Genomic DNA, 18846 nt, shown 5'->3' on the forward strand with positions numbered 1-18846 from the left:
TTTTTTTGGGGGGGCATTCCCCTATTCTATATCGTATTGTTCGTTGTACACTCTTCTCTTGTACTTTGTCGTTAAAGATGCAAGGACACCTGTATTTATACACAGAAAGAACAAAGCTTTTGAAAAATATTATTTAGGAAGTATTGCGTCATTCTAAAATAAAATAAGGTGATATTGTTTTGGGTAACTAAAAGAACTATTGTTGTCAGTTCAGCTAAAAATGAGGTAATGTTTTTTATGCAGTCAGCCAAAAAATAAGTTTCCATCGTTCTTTGTATTCAAACAAGCAAATAATGGATGTGGTTTTAAGTAACGCTTAAAATAGAAATATTTATTAAACTTTGTCAAAACCCCGTTGCACGAAGGTCTTGTGTTAAAGCCAGTAATCTTATTACCGGTTCTGCATGGTTTAAGTTTCGTGTTTAAAATGCTTTGCCTTTTGCTCTCTGACGTATTTTGTTTAGGGTCTTAAGATAAATTTTTATTTAAAAATGATGTAATAGTTGACAAGTGCTAAATATCATGAATTTATTTTTTCTTTATGATGTCATTGTTAAAAAATAAAATAAAACACGTAAAGGAAAAAAAACACAAAATTTTATAATTATTAACTAGTTAAAGTCAAATAATAAAATCTAAAATACTTAAATTATTTAAAACGTTTAATAGGTTTATTTTTTTAATGTTTAAATTAAAATTATAACTAGTGAAGGAAAGTTTTGCAAAAAAGCCAAAAGAATTGGGTTCAATATAGTATCATAAACTAAATAAACAATTTTTGCTATTTAAAAAAAAAATCATATACTTAAAATAAATGGGTAAAAATGAAAAACGCGTTTTAAAAAATACTGGCAGTGTAGTGCAATAGTTAGAACACTTCCTACACTACATAAAGTTCTGGGTTTAATTTCCAATGTTGTCATGCTATAGCGTTCTTGAGTAAGTCGATTTAAAGGATATGAACTCCTGCTAAGCGAGCACCTAGTCAAGACCTTGAGCGAATATAGTGTATTTTCCAAAACTGCCAAAGGCAACTTAAAACAGGGTCGTGGTAACAGTTGTTCTCTATGTTTAGGTTGTAAAATTGACTTACCCACATCGAGGATAAAGATATATAAAAAAATATTTATCCTTTAGAATTTCGAAATAGGGGAAATTTATTCTCATAAGTCAAATAAGGAAAATGTAATTTCCGAACAACGTAACTTTTAATACGTCACTTTAAAAACAACATAAAAAAGTTTTCTGTAAGTAAAACGTAATCTAATTCTGGACAATTTTTAAACCTAAACTATCAGACTATCATAACACTAACTGACTAATATAACTGTAGAACATATATTTAATTACATTGCAATTAACGATAAGGGTGTTGTTTTTAGTGTTTATTAAATAATAAAATAGTAATAAATACAAATGCAGGATAAATAGGTTTTTTACAAATATGTCAGCAAATTTTTCAATGTATTTTTATAAGGGTATTATGGAAACATGGTGTATTTTATTTTTAATGATAGATAAGTTACAAAAAAAAAGATTTTTAAATTTAACTTGTTTATTCTTCATATGTAAATAATAAAGGGCAAGATAAAAACAACTTTATCTACATTTTTTTGTGCTTAAAAAGTGTACAGTAGCATCAATTCTAAATTAAAGTAGTACAAACCTTGCTGGTTTCATTAGTTTTAATATTAAGATTAAATATACCGGCAGCATGTGGTAGTCTGGTAGTGGTAACAACACTTTCTACACTAAATGAGGTCCTAAGTTCGATCCCCAGTGATCTTATGCTGTAGCGCTCTTAAGTAAGGTGCTATAAACGGTATAAACTCGTGCTGAGCCAGCACTTAATCAGCAAAATAAATATCGGGCAATTATAATCTATAATGTCCCAAACTGCCACAGGCAACTCGACAATGGGTCGGAGTAACTGATGTTACTCTATGTTTAAGTCGTGCATTCGACTTTCCCACGTCGGGGATAAAGATATATACAAAAAAACACTATTAATATTCTGACCTTAAGCTGAGCTATCAACTAGTGAATAAATAATTTATAATCTTAATATTGTAATTTTTTTAATAGGTTTTTCCTGATGAGTTTCACATCCAAACTCTTCGTGGATTCCTCTGCGCGTGTGCTGATGTCCATCCTGATGTTAACATTAAAAACACCATTATTGCTCTTATCGAGAGGTAGGCACTTTTAGTAGGGTAGAAACTTTTTTGTGTGGGTTTTATTAAACGCGAAAAAGTTGACAAAATTGTAAAAAAATTTGTGTCTTAAAATATCTTTTAACAATTACTTGTAAATACCATTATGTTACTTTTATATAATGAAGTTTAGTGGACAATGTGTATGTTTATGTCCAATTATAAAGTAGGTAAATTATCGCTGGCAAATATTAGTTGAAAGTTGCGACTAGATTTCAACAAATTAAATGCTGACTATAGGGCAAGCTATTAATTAGTGGATAAAATGTTAAATTTATTAAACCGTAAATTATATTAAGTTGCAACATTTGAGAGTAAAACCATAGTTCCATTACTAAATGTCAAGAGTAAAGCCGTAGTTCCCATACTAATATGTTCAAAATTTAACACTTTAAAAACAAACAACAATTATTTTGTTGTATCTCAGATTAGCATTATTCGTGACAAGAAACGAAGGAAATGCGATCCCATCGGAAGTTATGTTGTTCGATATTTTCTCTGAACAAATTGACAAAATAACGGAGGTAATTTATTACAAGTATTACCAAATAATGTGTTTTATACAAAAAAGGTTTTACTTTTTTTTATGTCATTTTAAAGTAGGTTTTTACATTTTTTAAGGTAAGGGTGTGCTACCCTGACGTGTTTTAAGCTCTTTGTTAACACTAGGCTTAAGGGCGAGTAGTGTGACATTGGTGCGGCTCAAACCCTGAAATTTTTCGGTTTGTTGTCTCCCGCTATGACTAGTAAACCAAATTACCAGTTAACCAATATTCTTTTTATTTTCATTGTCAAATACATTATATTTAATAAATGGCCCTTTTAAATAAAAAAACAACTGCTGTTTGTGGTGCGCTGATAACTTAATTTTTTTCTTTTAAACACACTTCAACATTTTAAATGTACCCAAGCTTGTAGGATGGACAGTTAACTATTTAAACCAAAGTAATTGTTGTTTAAATATCCAGCAAAGACAAGAGATGCTGCTTGAAGATGTAGTGTCCATGCATACAGCGTTGGTGAACCTTGCTTTTAAATGTTACACGGACAGAGTAGATTATATTGACAAAGTGTTCGAGTCTACGATGGAATTGTTCGGGAAAAGAAAAATTGAGACGTAAGTCGTTTTTGTTTTCTTTTCCTGGGTTACGTATGTTGTCCAGATCTAGTCAAAACAATGTGTTGTTTACCATAGGAGAGAATTCTCTCAAAGCGTAATCCGTAGGTGATAATTCTCTCACACTGTAATCCAGGCGAGAGAATTTAGGAGAGTCGTTGTTTAATTATGTTTTGTCTGGAACCGGACAACATATGTGATCTCTTTTCTCTTATAACTTTAATTAAACTCCACTTTTACGTTTTTTTTTTGTGTTCGTTAATTAAAGTTTTTTTATAAACCTTCAGAATGTTTTTTTTATTATTTACAATTTTTTTCTGCAGAATTTCAAGTGTAAAAGATGCTGCATTGTGCAAAGAGTTGTCCAAACTTTTAATGGTTCCGATCGACAAATACAACAACATTTTAACGGTGTTGCAAATTAAGTAAAAAAAATAAATCAGTGGGGATTAAACCCACGACCTTATGTGTGGTGTAGCAAGTGTTCTTACCACTACACCATGCTGCCGGTTCATATGTATACGTACAAACCGCATCATTTATAAATTAAATTTCAAGACATTAATTTTAAAGTTTTGATGGACAGGCTTAATTTTAGAATTTTATATTTTTTTCTCTGTTAGTTTTTTGTCAATGCTCAATAATAACTTTTTGGCCTTATTTATTTATATATAAAGGAGCTTGTTCAATTAAAAAGCCTTTAAATGAAAAAAAACTGCAGTTTGTGGTGCATGTTTAATTTATTGAAGACATATTAATTAAGAGTTGTGTCAATTAAAATGCCGACTATAAAGCAGGCTATTCACTAGTAAATATTATGACAATTAAAATGCCGACTATAAAGCAGGCTATTCACTAGTAAATGTGAAATAAAATATATGTTTTTAATTCTAAGTATTTTGCTCCACTCTACGAACATTTAGACTACTTTTCTCGAAAGCAAATAGCGATTAGAATTATTAACAACGCCCTTGAGAATGAAACGAACATACCCGATGCTGGACAAGTAGGAATTTATAAATATTCTTTAAAAAATTTTTTTGGTGGAATTAGATTTATCATTTGGCTTTTTTTTTTTATTTAGTGTTACCACCTTTAACAGTTTAAAATTTCGTTGATTTTTATTATTTTGTTGATCAACAGGGTGATATTTTGTTGATGTTTAATACATTTTGTTGATCAACAGATTGATGTTTATTATTTTGTTGATCAACAGATTGATGTTTATTATTTTGTTGATCAACAGATTGATGTTTATTATTTTGTTGATCAACAGATTGATGTTTGATATATTTTGTTGGTCAACAGGTCGATAATTTGTTGATGTTAATCTCCCCGTTGATTCAGGACCAAGCAGATCAAACTTCAGACGAAGATGCGGAGGATTTTGCGGAAGAACAGGGACTAGTGTCAAGATTTGTTCATCTTCTTTATTCAGATGAACCTGACCAACATTATTTGGTAAAAATTTTGTTCAATTTTTGTTAAAAAAAAAGTTTGTTTTAACGCTGTTGGTTGAGGTTTCCAGTTGATCTTTACTCGAGTAAGTGCACAAAGGGCGATCTGTACATGAATTGCATTGACATTTTATACAATCTTGTGTCAAATGGGTTATTTAAGAGTACTAGTTAATTTATGTAGTGATCAGAACAATTGCCTTCACTACATGAGGTTGTGTGTTCGATCCCTACTGCTCTCATGCTGTAGCGCCCTTGAGTAAGGTGCTATAAACGGTATAAACTTCTGGTGAGCCAGCACTTAATCAGCAACATAATTATTGAGCAATTATAATATATAATATCCCAAACTGCCAAAGGCAACTCGTGACTGGGTTGGGGTAACTGACGTTACTTATGTTTAGGTCATAAAGTCAACCTTTCCACATCGAGGATAAATAAATGTAAAAAAATTTAAAAATTTGTTGCAGATATTAAACAAAGCATTCAGTCACTTTGAGAAAGGTGGAGACAAAAGGATGTCGTTTACAATCACTTCTGCTGTGTTTTCTGCTTATAGATTGTCAGCCAGATACAAAGAAATAAGTGAAGAGGTAAATGAAACAAAATGTTTTGCTGTTTATTTGTTAGATATTTGATTACTTTTCATTTAAGGTTGTTTGTTGTTTTGTTAAAATGAACGAAATATGCGACTTAAACATAAAGTAAACATGGAGTATTATCAGTTACTCCGACCCAGTCTCGAGTTGCCTTTAGCAGTTAGGGATATTATAGATTATAATTGCCCGGTAATTAAGCTGCTGATCAAGTGCTGGCTCAACAGGAGTTCATATCGTTTATAGTGCCTTACTCAAGGGCGCTACAGCATGAGATCAGTGGGGATTAAACCCTTGATCTCTTGTGTGGTGTAGCGTGTTCTTACCACTACATCACGCTGCCGGTCAATCAATAATAAAATATTTTTTAGGATGCAAAATGGAGTAAAAAATGCTGCAAGATTTATGAGTTATGTCGAACAATGAACAACAATCTTTGTTCAGTTGGTTTCCCTGATTTGTCTTTAAGGTTGTTCATACAAGGTGCTCTCATGGTATCTGAACTAAAATTTGACAACCATGAAGCTATTGCTTATGAGTACCTTTCACAAGTAAGCAATTTAAAACTGTTAACTGTTTAACAAATAAAGAATAAACCAATTTTAGTGGAAAACAGTTTACTAAAATTATAAATATCATTATTTTTGCTTTTATTACCCATATTTTAGTTTAAATAATTTATATATAATGAAGCTTAGTAGACGATATACAGATTAAATAAAACTTTCGTTTGTGGGGCAAGGATAAATTATAACCAGCAAATATTAGTTAAGAGTTGTGACCATACACATACATATATCTTCCTTCAAGGTCTGTTATAAATGGATTTTACTTTTAACTCTTCATTTTTTAAAGGCTTTTTCGATATGTGAAGAGGAAGTTTCAGATAGTCGGGTTCAACTCGCAGCAGTGACCCTTCTTGTCAGTGCAGTTGAGCGTTGTGACTGTTTCAGCGAGGAAAACCATGCCCCTTTGCGTGCCCAGTGTGCTCATGCCACGGCACATCTGCTGAAAAAACCTGATCAGTCACGAGCCGTGGCACATGTGTTACATTTGTTCTGGTCAGGACGAACACAAGAAAGCGATGGAGAGGTAATTTATTTTGTTTATCCTTTATTAGAGTAAAATGGGTCTGGTAGTGTGGTTAAGCAGTCATGGCAGCAGACTACGAGCCGAAAGGTTTTGGGTTCAAGCTGCACCATTACCACACTATTCGCCCCTTGAGCCCGGAGTTTACATATAGCTTAAACACATCATAACACCTTATCCTTCCCCAATAAAAAATACAAAAACCTAACACCTTAAAATTAGAGTAAAATGTCTGACTACAATGTTTATTTCTAGAAAAAATGTAAATAATTCTAATTTTAATTTAGACTACTTAACCGAAATTCATAAATTAAGGTAAAAAAAGTTACCACTTAAGCTAGCTTTTGTTTAAATTCAACATACATAATAATTGCCCAATATTTTATTTAGAAGAAGGATTCCCACAGAGTTATGGAATGTTTGAAGAAAGCTATTAAGACTGCAAACCAATGCATGGAGTCAGCTGTTCAGTTGCAGTTGTTTGTTGAAATACTCAACAAGTATATTTACTTCTTCGAACAAGGTTGCAAATCGGTAAGTTGGTTTAAACAGTCTTTTTTTGCATTTATTTATCCTCTATGTGAAAAGGTTAACTTTACAGCTTGAGCATAAAGTAACATTAGTTACTTCGACCCAGTCTCGAGTTGCCTTTTGCAGTTTGGGATATTTTCGATTATAATTGCTAGTTAATTAATCTGATAATATTAGTTTTTGGTTTAGCAAAAGTTTGTTATGCTTTACTTGAGGCAGTTGGGATTGAACCTAGGACCTCATCTTAAAATAATTTTTTTTTTAATTTGTATTGGATAAAAAAATGGTATACTGTATGTAGTAAGTTATAAAGTAATACGAAAAAATATTATAGCCAAAAATAGTTAATTATTACGTTAATTATTAATAGCCAAAAATAGTTGATTATTCTAACTTTTATCGAACAATTTTTCAATTTTTTACTGTTATGATTAAGGTAACGGTTGATTTACTTAATCAACTGATCTCCAAAATCGAAGAAGATCTTCCAAATATTAAGGATAGTGAGGATTATGACATCATAGAAACCCATTTTAACAACACAGTCAACCATATCAGAGTGGTCAAGGAAGCTCAAAATTTTACTGATCGCTACAGTTTTACATACACTGATGTTACAGTTTAAATTTTAATTAGATTTATGAACCCTCTATAAAAAACATTTTTATTTTTATCCTAAACATATAAATTAAAATTAAATCTCACCTTTGTTTAAGCAAAATATTATTTTATTACCAAACTTCGATGTTACAAAGCTAATTTTACAGTTTTAGGTTTTAGCTTTAATTCTTTGTTCCAACCTAGAGTTGAGCCATTACAATATTACTAAAATTATATTAAAATTTATTTTTTTTTAAATTTGATGGATTTTTAATTTGCAAAATATATTAGGTATTAGTAAGACTTTAAAAAAAATTGATAACAATATTTACTGTAATATACCATAGTTGTAATTATAAATGATTTTTTGTGAAGTGTAAAAATGCCATTTTAAAATTTATTCGTTTTTCACTATGTCCATATATATCAGCTGATTTAAAGTGCTATATGCTTGTGTTTTAATTAGTTAATAATATTCCTCCATTCGTTTAGGATATTGATTTATTGAAAGGGGGTCACCAGTGTTAATACAATGTTTGCGTTATTAAAGTTCATCCCATGCCATTGCCTTTAAAAGAAAGTTGAATCGTTGACCAGCATGTTAAGTTGTCTCTGCTTGGTTATAATGGCTCTTTTAAGCAAAGGTGTCGGTTGTCAAACGTGTAATTTGGGTTACGATTTAGTGATGTTAGAATGTAGGGACTAAGGTCAAGAAAAATCTAATCATAAAAAGTATCGACTCCTAAGGGTACTCTTATCCAAATATAATGGCAGTAATGTATAAAGTTTAAGTCTCTAATGTCTAAAATAGGGTTTAAGACCCGTTAGAAATGGTCAAAAATAGCAAACCGAATCTACATAGAACATCTATTTATTAATCAAACACGTTCATTACATAATTATCCCGAAAGTTACATTACACATATACAAAAACGTTATTACACGTACACACTACAAAATCTGGTTTCTAGGTTACATACATAGCGATAAACATAATCACGAGTACATTACACACAACAACGTCTTTCGTATATCGACTACATCCTTTCTTATGGTATTTAACTGATAACTAATTCTAAATATAAAACTTGGCAAAGTAAAAATTAGGTGTGTGTTTTAGGAACTAAAAAAATATACTAACTGTCAGAAAATAAAATCGCCCAGGAAAAACACAAAAAAACAAACAACTGTCAATTCACATTTTGTATATCCAAGGGGTTACACTATTAACCCATATTCTTTGAATTTATAAAATAATACAGTCCAACTGAACAGGAAATTAAACACAGTTACCACTAGCTCTACATAACAAATAGCGACAATTTTTACAAGAGCACGCGAAAAATACACAATTAGACCATGTTCAGTATAATAACGATTAAATTTAAAGAGTTTAACAGCCTTATGGGCGTTAGACTTGTCCTTGAATAAAGTGGTTAATTTGTTTGTACCCTTTATAACCTGTATATATTTAAATATACATAATTACAGTCTCTATAAGTTTTTTTATATTCGTAAGTCTTTTGTACGGTGTTTAAACCGCACGGGATGGCAGCGAGTTTGCACTGTTTCGGTTCGCCGAACGAAAGTTATTATTACGCCTGTGAAAAGTTTTTTTTACGTATTTCTTTTGTTTGTTGAGTCAATATCAGTTGATTCTGGTTAATAATGTTTTGTTTCTGGTACCCTAGTGGCCAACGCTGTATTTCATTGTCCAAGGCCACCAACAGGTCATATACGGTTTTCTCGTCGTTCGGTGTGAACCGGCATTAAGTCTGGTTTGAGGCTAGGAAAGCCTTGGCATTAGAATTGATGGAGAAGTGCTTTCCTACAAAAAATAGAATACGAATTTATGTAAGATATTATTCAAAGTTTATTCAAATCTTTTTTATCCCAGTTTGGTTAATTTAAAAGTTAAAACTGTATTTCCCATATAACCTTTGTAGCGGTCTTAGTCGACCCAATCCGAAAGTTTTTGATAGAATTTTCAGACAGTTAATTGTTTGTATTTGTAGTTGATTGTTTATACCGGCAGCGTGATGTAGCGGTAAGAACACTTGACACCCCCTATGAGGTCGTTAGTTCAATCCCCACTGGTCTCAAGCTGTAGCGCACTTGAGTAAGGTGCTATAAACGGTATGAACTCCTGCTGACCGATCACTTAATCAGCAGCATAATAATCGGGCAATTATAATCTATAATATCCCAAACTACCACAGGCAACTCGAGACTGGGTCGGGAGTAACTGATGTTACTCTATGTTTAGATCGCGCATTCGGCCTTCCCACATCGAGTATAAAGATATTTGCAAACAAAATTGTTAACTTGGTATTGTCTGACTGACAGTTAAGATTTCTTAAAATAACCACACAGGAAATTCACTGTATAATTATATTATACGGCAATTTCTTACTAAAATAAAGTTCCAAAATTCATTAACGATAAAAACAAAACGTTAAAATCCCGATCTCCAAAATTAAAACTACTTTTTAGTAAGACATTAGATAACTTCTTTTGTAAGACACAAAAGTAGCTTACTAATAAGAATAGAACAAAATAAAACAAGATGTTAAAAGAAAATTTCAGATTTTAAAAACAAGTCTAAGATTAAAAAACATTTAAACAACATATCATAATAGGAGTTGATATTAATTTTTAACAAAATCATGAAAGATTACAAAAATAATTTCCACGTAAAATTAAGCTGTTAAATTTAATGTTGATAAAAGGTTAGCTCATGCATAATAAGTTACATCATTCCAGCTAAAGGAAAGTTAGAAATAACGAAAAAATGAAACAATAAACACATATGATACAAGCACAAAAAAATACAATCTACTAATTATTTTTTATAAGTGAAAAAAATATACATATTTTTTATTTTTAGCATTTTTTTACATTTTTTTGTAGTAGCATTACAAAAGCAATCAACACATACAAATACGAGCGGCACAATATAATACAATGTTAAGTAGTAATGGACAAGAATGTAATATGTTCCTTACATGCCCTTAGATAATTTTGAGCGAATTACCTGATCCCTAACATGTTTTGCCCCCCTTGCTGACTCCTTACGCCTCTGGTGTGTGCGATTTTAAGTTTCAAGAGTGGATTAAGGTTTTAAATTTTAGTATGATTTTTTATTAATTTTGGTTAGGGATAGTCTAAAAAGGACTCTTATGTAGTATAGGGTTAGAAAAATAGTCAAAATCTGGAAAAAAACGAAAACAAGTCTAAGATTAAAAAACATTAAAAAAAGTATATCGTAATAGAAGTTAATATCAAGTTTTAACAAAATCATAAAAGATTACAAAAATAATTCTCACGTAATTTTAAACTGTTAAATTTCTTTGTTTTTTAATGTTAATAAAAGGTTAGCTTGTGCATAATAAGCTACAACTTTATGAAAAAAAATATTTGGATTTTACACACAATTTACAAATATTTTTACAACTAGAAAATGCCATTTTATTTACAAATATGTTATTAATAATTAGTTTTAGATAAAAATATATGAAAAGGGGGCTTAACAATTTTTCTTGTAATTAGTAAAATTTAATTATATTATATGAAAAGCTTTAAATTTTTTAATTATTTTTTAAAGTTTTCAGTTTTTTATAAGTGAAATAATTAATTTACAAATAAGCGTTTTAAATTATTTCTCTTAATTAACGAATGTTTTACAACGGCCTAATCATCATTTTAGCTTTTTTAAACGAATAATAATTATTTTTCCAACGCAACCAAGTTATGCCACGACTACTTATAACCCCCCCAACAAGATATTCTCCGTTTAAGTTTGTGCGATGACAATCATTATACCACCAAGCACCATGAAATCTGTTAGCGCAGTTACCACTATGCCTATCATGATCTTGATCAAATGTTGAAAACGGCATCCCATTATGCAAACTCATTGAATCTCCTGCATAAATATAAAATTAAACAATTTACTAAAATATAAAAAGTTTTAATAACTCAAATAATTTTGAGAACTTTTCGACATAAAAAAAAACTAAATTTAATTTTATTTTTTTTATAAATTTACTAAATGCTCAATAATAAATAAAAAAAACATTTTAATTTATAAAATATTAAATAATTAATTTTTATTTAAATTAGTAGATTCTTAAAAAATAAAGATTTATTCTTATTGTTACGTAACCTAAGCCATTGTTTGTTTACTAATGAAAATTTTAATACAAAATAATATTTTAATAATAAAGATTGTGCAAAGAATAATAAACCATTGTGACGTCATAATTTATTATAATGTTGTACTCAGATTTTTTTAGATAACACTTATCCAACGCGCCAAAAACAAATTATAAACTCAGTATTATAATTTAAACAATTAAACCCATATAAATACTGCTGGTGCATTTGAATCGTGGTAAATTGTACAAATTAAAGCATATAAAATGCATTATATCTAATTATCTATATTTTACCATAGTTTAGAAATGCGATTGATTTTATAAACTGTCACAAAACCTCGCATAGATCGATCACGTGTCTAGAGATAAAGTTATATTGAAAGGGAAGCTATTATAATTTTTACTAACAACTTATATGCCGATCTTTTAAAAAAAGACCAATTTAGATTAAAAATCAGAGTATTTTTTAAGCTATTAATTATAAAAAAATAATTGTTTTTAAATATAAATTTTACGATAAAAAACGAGTCTTTAACATGCGCTTATTGTAATCATATTTAAAGCGGTATTTGTGAGCTAATGATTTTAAATAATTGTTTTTTGTTTGTTATTCAGTCTAATTAACCACATAAGGCATATATGTATAACCTTTCAACTAAAACACTGCCAGTCACAAACCTTAATTACAGAGAAATGGAATATATACTTTACGTAAGTTTTGACAACTGAACCTAATATTAAACCTTTTGTTTTACTAAAACACAATTTAACCTTATTCTAATAAGCAACTAATTATTCCCAAAAAGTTTTTTATTGTTTAAAACTTCCATTTCTGATTTTAACCTGTATTCACTTATTTATACACACTCATTAAGATTTAGTTTTAACGTTTTATGTAACAGAGGCGTAAAATTTAATGATTTTAACCCCCATAAAATTTATTTTAAACTTATTAGGACTTCATAACAAAATTACATCTTATTAGATTAATTCCTAATATCTGGGTAATTTTTCTAACTTTGTTGAATTTTCCTTAGTGCAAAACTTTATATTAATACAGTCAGTGGCGTTTTTACGAAAAGTGTTACGTTATTTTTTAAATATATTTTTAATATACACATAACCTTAATGAAAAAGCCTGGCTTAACTTTTAAGCTGTTTGTAACCCGTCTTATAGTTTCATGTATTGCTCGGTTTTTGGCCAGTTACTTACATACTATATGTTATGTGTGGGTCTTTGATATCCGGGAAAAATACGACAAACTGTCGAACTATATCCCATATGTAAGTGTGGGCAATATAATGTTATCCGGGTTAAATGCGACTAGTTGTCGAATTCTCTGCTATATCCTACGCGTGGGCTATACTTTATATGCGACTATCGCGCAATATATTAAATAACTACTGGCATATTGGTATATCATTTGTATTGCAATTACATCTGGTTTATTCCTAATATGTGCTTATATTTCAGTTTAACAATGATTAACTTTTTATTGCCTGATTATATTTTATTCAAACTCTTTTTATTTTAAAAATAATTTTATTTATTTTTTATTTTTTAAACATGCTTAAGTAACTAACACCCTACAGAAAACATTATAAATGATTTCTATTTAATAAAAAATTTGACTAATAATATTTTAAATAAATTTGTTAAATTTTATTGGGATTCGATGAAAAAGCAGCAACACAAATTGCCAAGTTAAAACCAGTTAAAATGGTTGTACCAGACTACTTAGTGTGACGTCATTACCTTGACGTTACTGTACATGCGACGTCAGTACCTCGGCATAGCTGTGTGTCGTCATCACCAAGTCACTACCCCGTGACGTCATTAACATAATTATCAACAAAAATTTGTGTTTTTTTTTCGAAGTATGCTTGTGTAACATATTTTTATTACGTCATATAGGATATGTCTTTGTGACGTCAATTATCAGATATAAAGTTTAAAACAAATTTACAAATAACTAAGTATTGTGACGTCATATTTAAACTAAGTATTGTGACGTCATATTTTTTATTTACAAACCTATGCTTAACAACTTTACATTTTTTTAAGTTTTTAATAAGTGAAAATAATTAATTTACAAATAAGCGTTTTTAATTATTTCTCTTAATTAACGAATGTTTTACAACGGCCTAATCATCATTTTAGCTTTTTTAAACGAATACCGATTATTTTTCCAAAGCAACCAATTCATTCCACGATAATTTTCAACTCCTCCAACAAGATATTCTCCGTTTAAGTTTGAGTAATGACAATCTTTATACCACCAAGCACCATGACAGTAGTTAGCGCAGTTAAGACCACCATGCCTATCATGATCTTGATCAAATGTTGTAAACGACATCCCATTATGACGTTTCATCGAATCTCCTGCATAAATATAAAAGTTAAATTTACTAAAATATAAAAGTTTTAATTACTTAAATAATTTTGAGAACTTTTCGACATAAAAAAAAATATTTTATTTTATGTCGAAAAACTAAATTTTATTTTTTTTTATAAATTTATTAACTGCCTTATAATAAATAAATAAAAACATTTTAATTTATAAAATATTAAATAATTAATTTTTATTTTAAAATTTACGTTTTTATTTTAAATTAGTAGATTCTTAAAAAATAAAGATTTATTCTTATTGTTACGTAACCTAAGCCATTGTTTGTTTACTAATGAAAATTTTAATACGAAAATAATATTTTAATAATAAAGATTGTGCAAACAATAATAAACTATCGTGACGTCATAATTTTTTATATTGTTGTACTCGAACTTTTTAGATAACACTTATCCAACGCTCCAAAAACGAATTATAAACTCAGTATTATAATTTAAACAATTAAACCCATATAAATATTGCTGGTGCATTTGAATCGTGGTAAATTGTACAAATTAAAGCATATAAAATGCACTATATCTAATTATCTTTATTTTACCATAGTTTAGAAATGCGATTAATTTTATAAACTGCCACAAAACCTCGCATAGATCGATCACGTGTCTAGAGATAAAGTTATATTGAAAGGGAAGCTATTATAATTTTAACTAACACCTTTTATGCTGGTCATTTAAAAAAAGACCGATTTAGATTAAAAATCAGAGTATTTTTTAACTATTAATTATAAAAAAAAAATATTTTTAAATATAAATTTTTACGATAAAAAACGCGTCTTTAACATGCGCTTATTGTAATCATATTTAAAGCGGTATTTGTGAGCTAATGATTTTAAATAATTGTTTTTTGTTTGGTAGTCAGTCTAATTAACCACATAAGACATATTTATGTATAACCTTTCAACTAAAACACTGCCAGTAACATAATTATATTTTACAAACCTGCAGTACCGCTATATCCTTCCACAGTCAATCGATAGAAACTTTCAGGATTTCCAACTTTGAAGTTGCTAAAATACAAAGTTTTTTATATAATAAAACCTTATTATTTAAATTATATTTTTTACCTGTATCTTGCAAAGATTTTTTCGTCGTTCCAAGAGTTTAAATCAACTCGTAATTCAAATCTTCGTGATTTTGTCAACTGGTTTAGGTTATTTAAACCTGTATATAAATGTCTTGATATATTATATGCAACAGACAACTTTAACATGAATAATAAAGTTAAAGAATTAGATTTCAAGGACTTACCAAGCCAATATTCGCCCGATATGTTTCCAAAACCATTCACGTAGTTATCCCAATCCAAGTAAAAGTCTTGAGACCCATCGAAACGCCTTTGAATGACCTTTAAGGTGTAAAAATTAATTACTTTTCGTAAATTACTAAATTTATTGTTGAAGGGTTTTATAAATACAATAATTACCAAAAACTTTAGCACAAAAGTTTAAAAGTATTTACCATCCAACCTTTACCGTATGTAGTCTGGTCACAATAAACTGGAGTTATTTTACCATCTATATTAATGTCGTAAACACCACTTCCTGTATCGTTGGCCAAAGCCGTGCAATCAATTTGCCACAATTCTAAATAAGCAATAACAATGCTATTATTTATCTTATTTTTTGTATATATCTTTATTCTCAATGTGGAAAGGTCGAATGCCTGTCTTAAACATAGAGTAACATCAGTTACTCTGACCCAGTCTCGAGTTGCCTGTGACAGTTTGGGATATTATAGATTATAATTGCCCAATTTTTATGCTGCTGATTAATTGCTAGCTGAGCAGGAGTTTATACCGTTTATAGCACCCCTTGACGCTACAGCATGAGAGTAGTGGGGATTAAACCTACAACTTTACATGGTTTAGCAAGTGTTCTTACCACTACACCACGCTGCCGGCTTTTTTTATTTATTTATTTTTTTATTTTTTTTTAACAAAACGTTGTAAATAGTAACTTTTCATTTATAGTAACGTTCCGTTTTTACACCTTACGTTTAGGTGGCGATATAATAAAGGTTCTAATTGTATATTACCTTAACCTTTAATTAATTAAGGTTCGATCTCCCCAATTCAGTAAAAGCCTATAGGTACTCCGTTTAACGGTTCACCGTAAAAAACAAATTAGCTAACTTTGGTATTTTCAACGGTTAGTTATCGATTAATGGCTTTAAAGTGGATTGGAAAAAGCGCCACGTCCAATGGGGTATTTAAATAAACGCCTTAGACGTTATTTAAGTAACTGAAAAATGCAATATTCGCTGAAAGTCTTTTTAGTGATGTTTAAGCAGTTCATGTATCATACATTTTATACCTCTACAAAAACATTAAGTTTTTATATAAAGTATTATTGCTTAAAATCATTTAGGGTTGGGGTAGTCCCTTTAATTAATTAAGGAATTTTGTTGGGCGCCACACAAAATATTTGAAGGTTTAACTAGTTTCAGGACAGCAAATCAAGATAAAATATTAAAACTACAATTACTGTATGGTTAAAGCACCCGACAAACTAAAGACACTAGAAACCAAATTAAAAAACATTTATTTTTTGCGGCAATCAAAAAAACACAATAGAAGTTATTTTTACCTTTTATCTTAATTTCGTGCTCTGCGATTTTATTTTGCATTTTAAGCAGCAAACTCTGACATTCATCACAGTTTCCCGGCTCCCCCTTCGCTCCGGGAAGACCCCTGACACCATTAACACCGGGAAATCCGGAAGTTCCGTTGAATCCGGGAGGTCCGATCGGTCCCCTCTTTCCGGGAGCCCCGGGTTCTCCGCGATCCATTGTGTCGTCATCGTTGCCACAAGTTAAAACAACTTGTCTGACGTTTTGTCCGCGTACAAACAAAAACACCAACACCAATAACTTAACCCAAAACATGTTTTTTGTTTAAGCAATATCTGCAAAATAAAGTCATAAAAAGTAAAAAACTATAATTAACATTTACAATAACCACAGCCTAAAGTTAAAGAAAATTTAATCACTTGAACAATCGCTGGCAGCAAGATGTCGTGGTAAGAACACTTTCTACGCTACATGAGGTCCTGAGTCCAATTCCAGGTGAAGTCATGCTGTAGCGTCCTTGAATAAGGCGTTATAAACGGTATAAACTTCTGCTGAGCCAGCACTTAATCAGTAACTTAATTCTCGGACAATTATAATCTATAATATCTCAAACTGCCAAAGTCAACTCGAGACTGGGTAGGGGTAACTGATGTTACTTTATGTTAAGGTCATGCAGTCAACCTTCCCACATCGAGGATAAAGATGTATACAAAAAAGTAAAAATAAAAGTTAAGCATTAATAAACAAAATGTAAACACTACAATCAACATACAAAAACTTAATATTTAATTCAATCTTTATAACTTAAAGTAAGAGGCTGACTCTAAAATAACTTAAATGTATTTATATACTTAAAATTTTCTTATAACCGATCATTCTGCGCGGACAAAAAATGCACTTTAAAATCGCATAACAATTTTAAGTTAAAAATTGAGCTTATTTTCTCTGTCTGGCTGACATTTTTAAATGAAAACACGGAGTATGATATGCTAAAAAAGGCACTAAATATTTTATTTAATTCTTTACATATCGTCTGTTATTCAAGTTTAACAAAAATATGCAAAAGACTCTAGTAGATTATGACGTAAAAATTGTAGAAACGCTGTTTTAAAATACGGTTTGGCAGATTTTTCTCTTGCGCTTAAAAGTTTGGTAATAATTTTAATAAATTAAATTTTAATAAAAGTTTATTTTAGTTTAACTTGTACTTATTGTTCGCGAAAACAAACCTGAGCATAATGTAAGACAACCCAATCAATAAAATCTCAAGCTAGTGGGCGCATAGGCTGAGCGATTCTGTTTGGCTAAGCAATATTTTTAAAAGAAGTTCGGTAGTGTGGCGAACCGGTCATGGCGTCGGACTCCGAGCCGAAAGGTTTCGGGTTCGAACCGCACCATTGCCACACTATTCGCCCTTGAGCCCGGCTTTCACGGATAGCTCAAACACGTCACAATATCATACAACTACCCAATAAAAAATATAAAACCTAAAAAAAAATATATATATATATATTAAAAAAAAGGCAAACCAAAGCGTTAAATAAACGAAAATTATGTTATAATAATAGTTTTTGTTATGTAGGTACATCTACAAGTTTAATAAATCGTTTACAGCAGTAACTTAAACGATCTGACTGCTATTCTTGATGGCTGTTTGTAAGAAAAAGTAAAACGGTCTAGTTTCGCTTTTAGATATATGCATACAGTTAAAAAACCTAACGCTTTTTGATTCACTGATGACAAATTTACTGTTAGAGTAAAACACGTAAAAATTTGTAAACCACAACAATTTTGCCTTAAACTTTTAACTTAAATTTGAAACGCAGTGTAATAGGATTGTGATTCATAGTCTGCTGGAGTGACGACAAAACCCTTTTTTAAATAAAAAAGTTTTTAACTAAGGTTCCAGATTAACTACACAACCAAAATTAATAAATATAATCTTACAACAAAATATACGTTCATATAAAAGCTAAATGACCCTGAGCTCCACTGTTTAAAAAATAAAACCACAAAATGCTTTTGTAAATTAACCATATTACTACGATTGCTTCGTCAAATGCACAAGACGATATTTTAACTTTTTATAATATTTGAACTCGTACTTCTAC

At 30.0% G+C, this 18846-nt stretch overlaps 2 protein-coding genes across 3 annotated transcripts; one reads left to right on the forward strand and one right to left on the reverse strand.

Annotated features, from left to right (window-relative positions):
• Positions 1 to 293: 293 nt before the first annotated feature.
• LOC145741230 (vacuolar protein sorting-associated protein 35-like) lies at positions 294 to 7628 on the forward strand. Its single transcript, XM_082558780.1, has 12 exons — positions 294 to 299; positions 2086 to 2195; positions 2641 to 2737; positions 3182 to 3330; positions 3654 to 3741; positions 4226 to 4336; positions 4639 to 4791; positions 5258 to 5380; positions 5755 to 5934; positions 6239 to 6475; positions 6863 to 7006; positions 7440 to 7628. The coding sequence occupies exons 1-12, from the start codon at positions 294 to 296 to the stop codon at positions 7626 to 7628; spliced, it is 1587 nt and encodes a 528-aa protein (XP_082414906.1).
• A 3733-nt stretch (positions 7629 to 11361) lies between these two features.
• On the reverse strand, positions 11362 to 17066 carry LOC145743405 (microfibril-associated glycoprotein 4-like). Of its 2 annotated transcripts, XM_082561356.1 has the most exons (7): positions 16753 to 17066; positions 15626 to 15750; positions 15416 to 15512; positions 15232 to 15328; positions 15107 to 15174; positions 13939 to 14143; positions 11362 to 11528 (listed from the first exon to the last, which is right to left on the reverse strand). In XM_082561356.1, exons 1-7 carry the CDS (start codon positions 17048 to 17050, stop codon positions 11507 to 11509), a joined length of 912 nt encoding a protein of 303 aa, XP_082417482.1. In that variant the 5' UTR covers positions 17051 to 17066; the 3' UTR covers positions 11362 to 11506. The 2 variants fall into 2 exon arrangements, with proteins under 2 accessions (XP_082417482.1, XP_082417481.1); XM_082561355.1 differs by lacking the exon at positions 11362 to 11528 and having other exon boundaries at positions 11814 to 14143.
• Positions 17067 to 18846: the final 1780 nt, after the last annotated feature.

The sequence above is a fragment of the Corella eumyota genome, chromosome 2, assembly GCF_963082875.1.
Source record: "Corella eumyota chromosome 2, kaCorEumy4.1, whole genome shotgun sequence".
NCBI classification, from domain to species: domain Eukaryota; kingdom Metazoa; phylum Chordata; class Ascidiacea; order Phlebobranchia; family Corellidae; genus Corella; species Corella eumyota.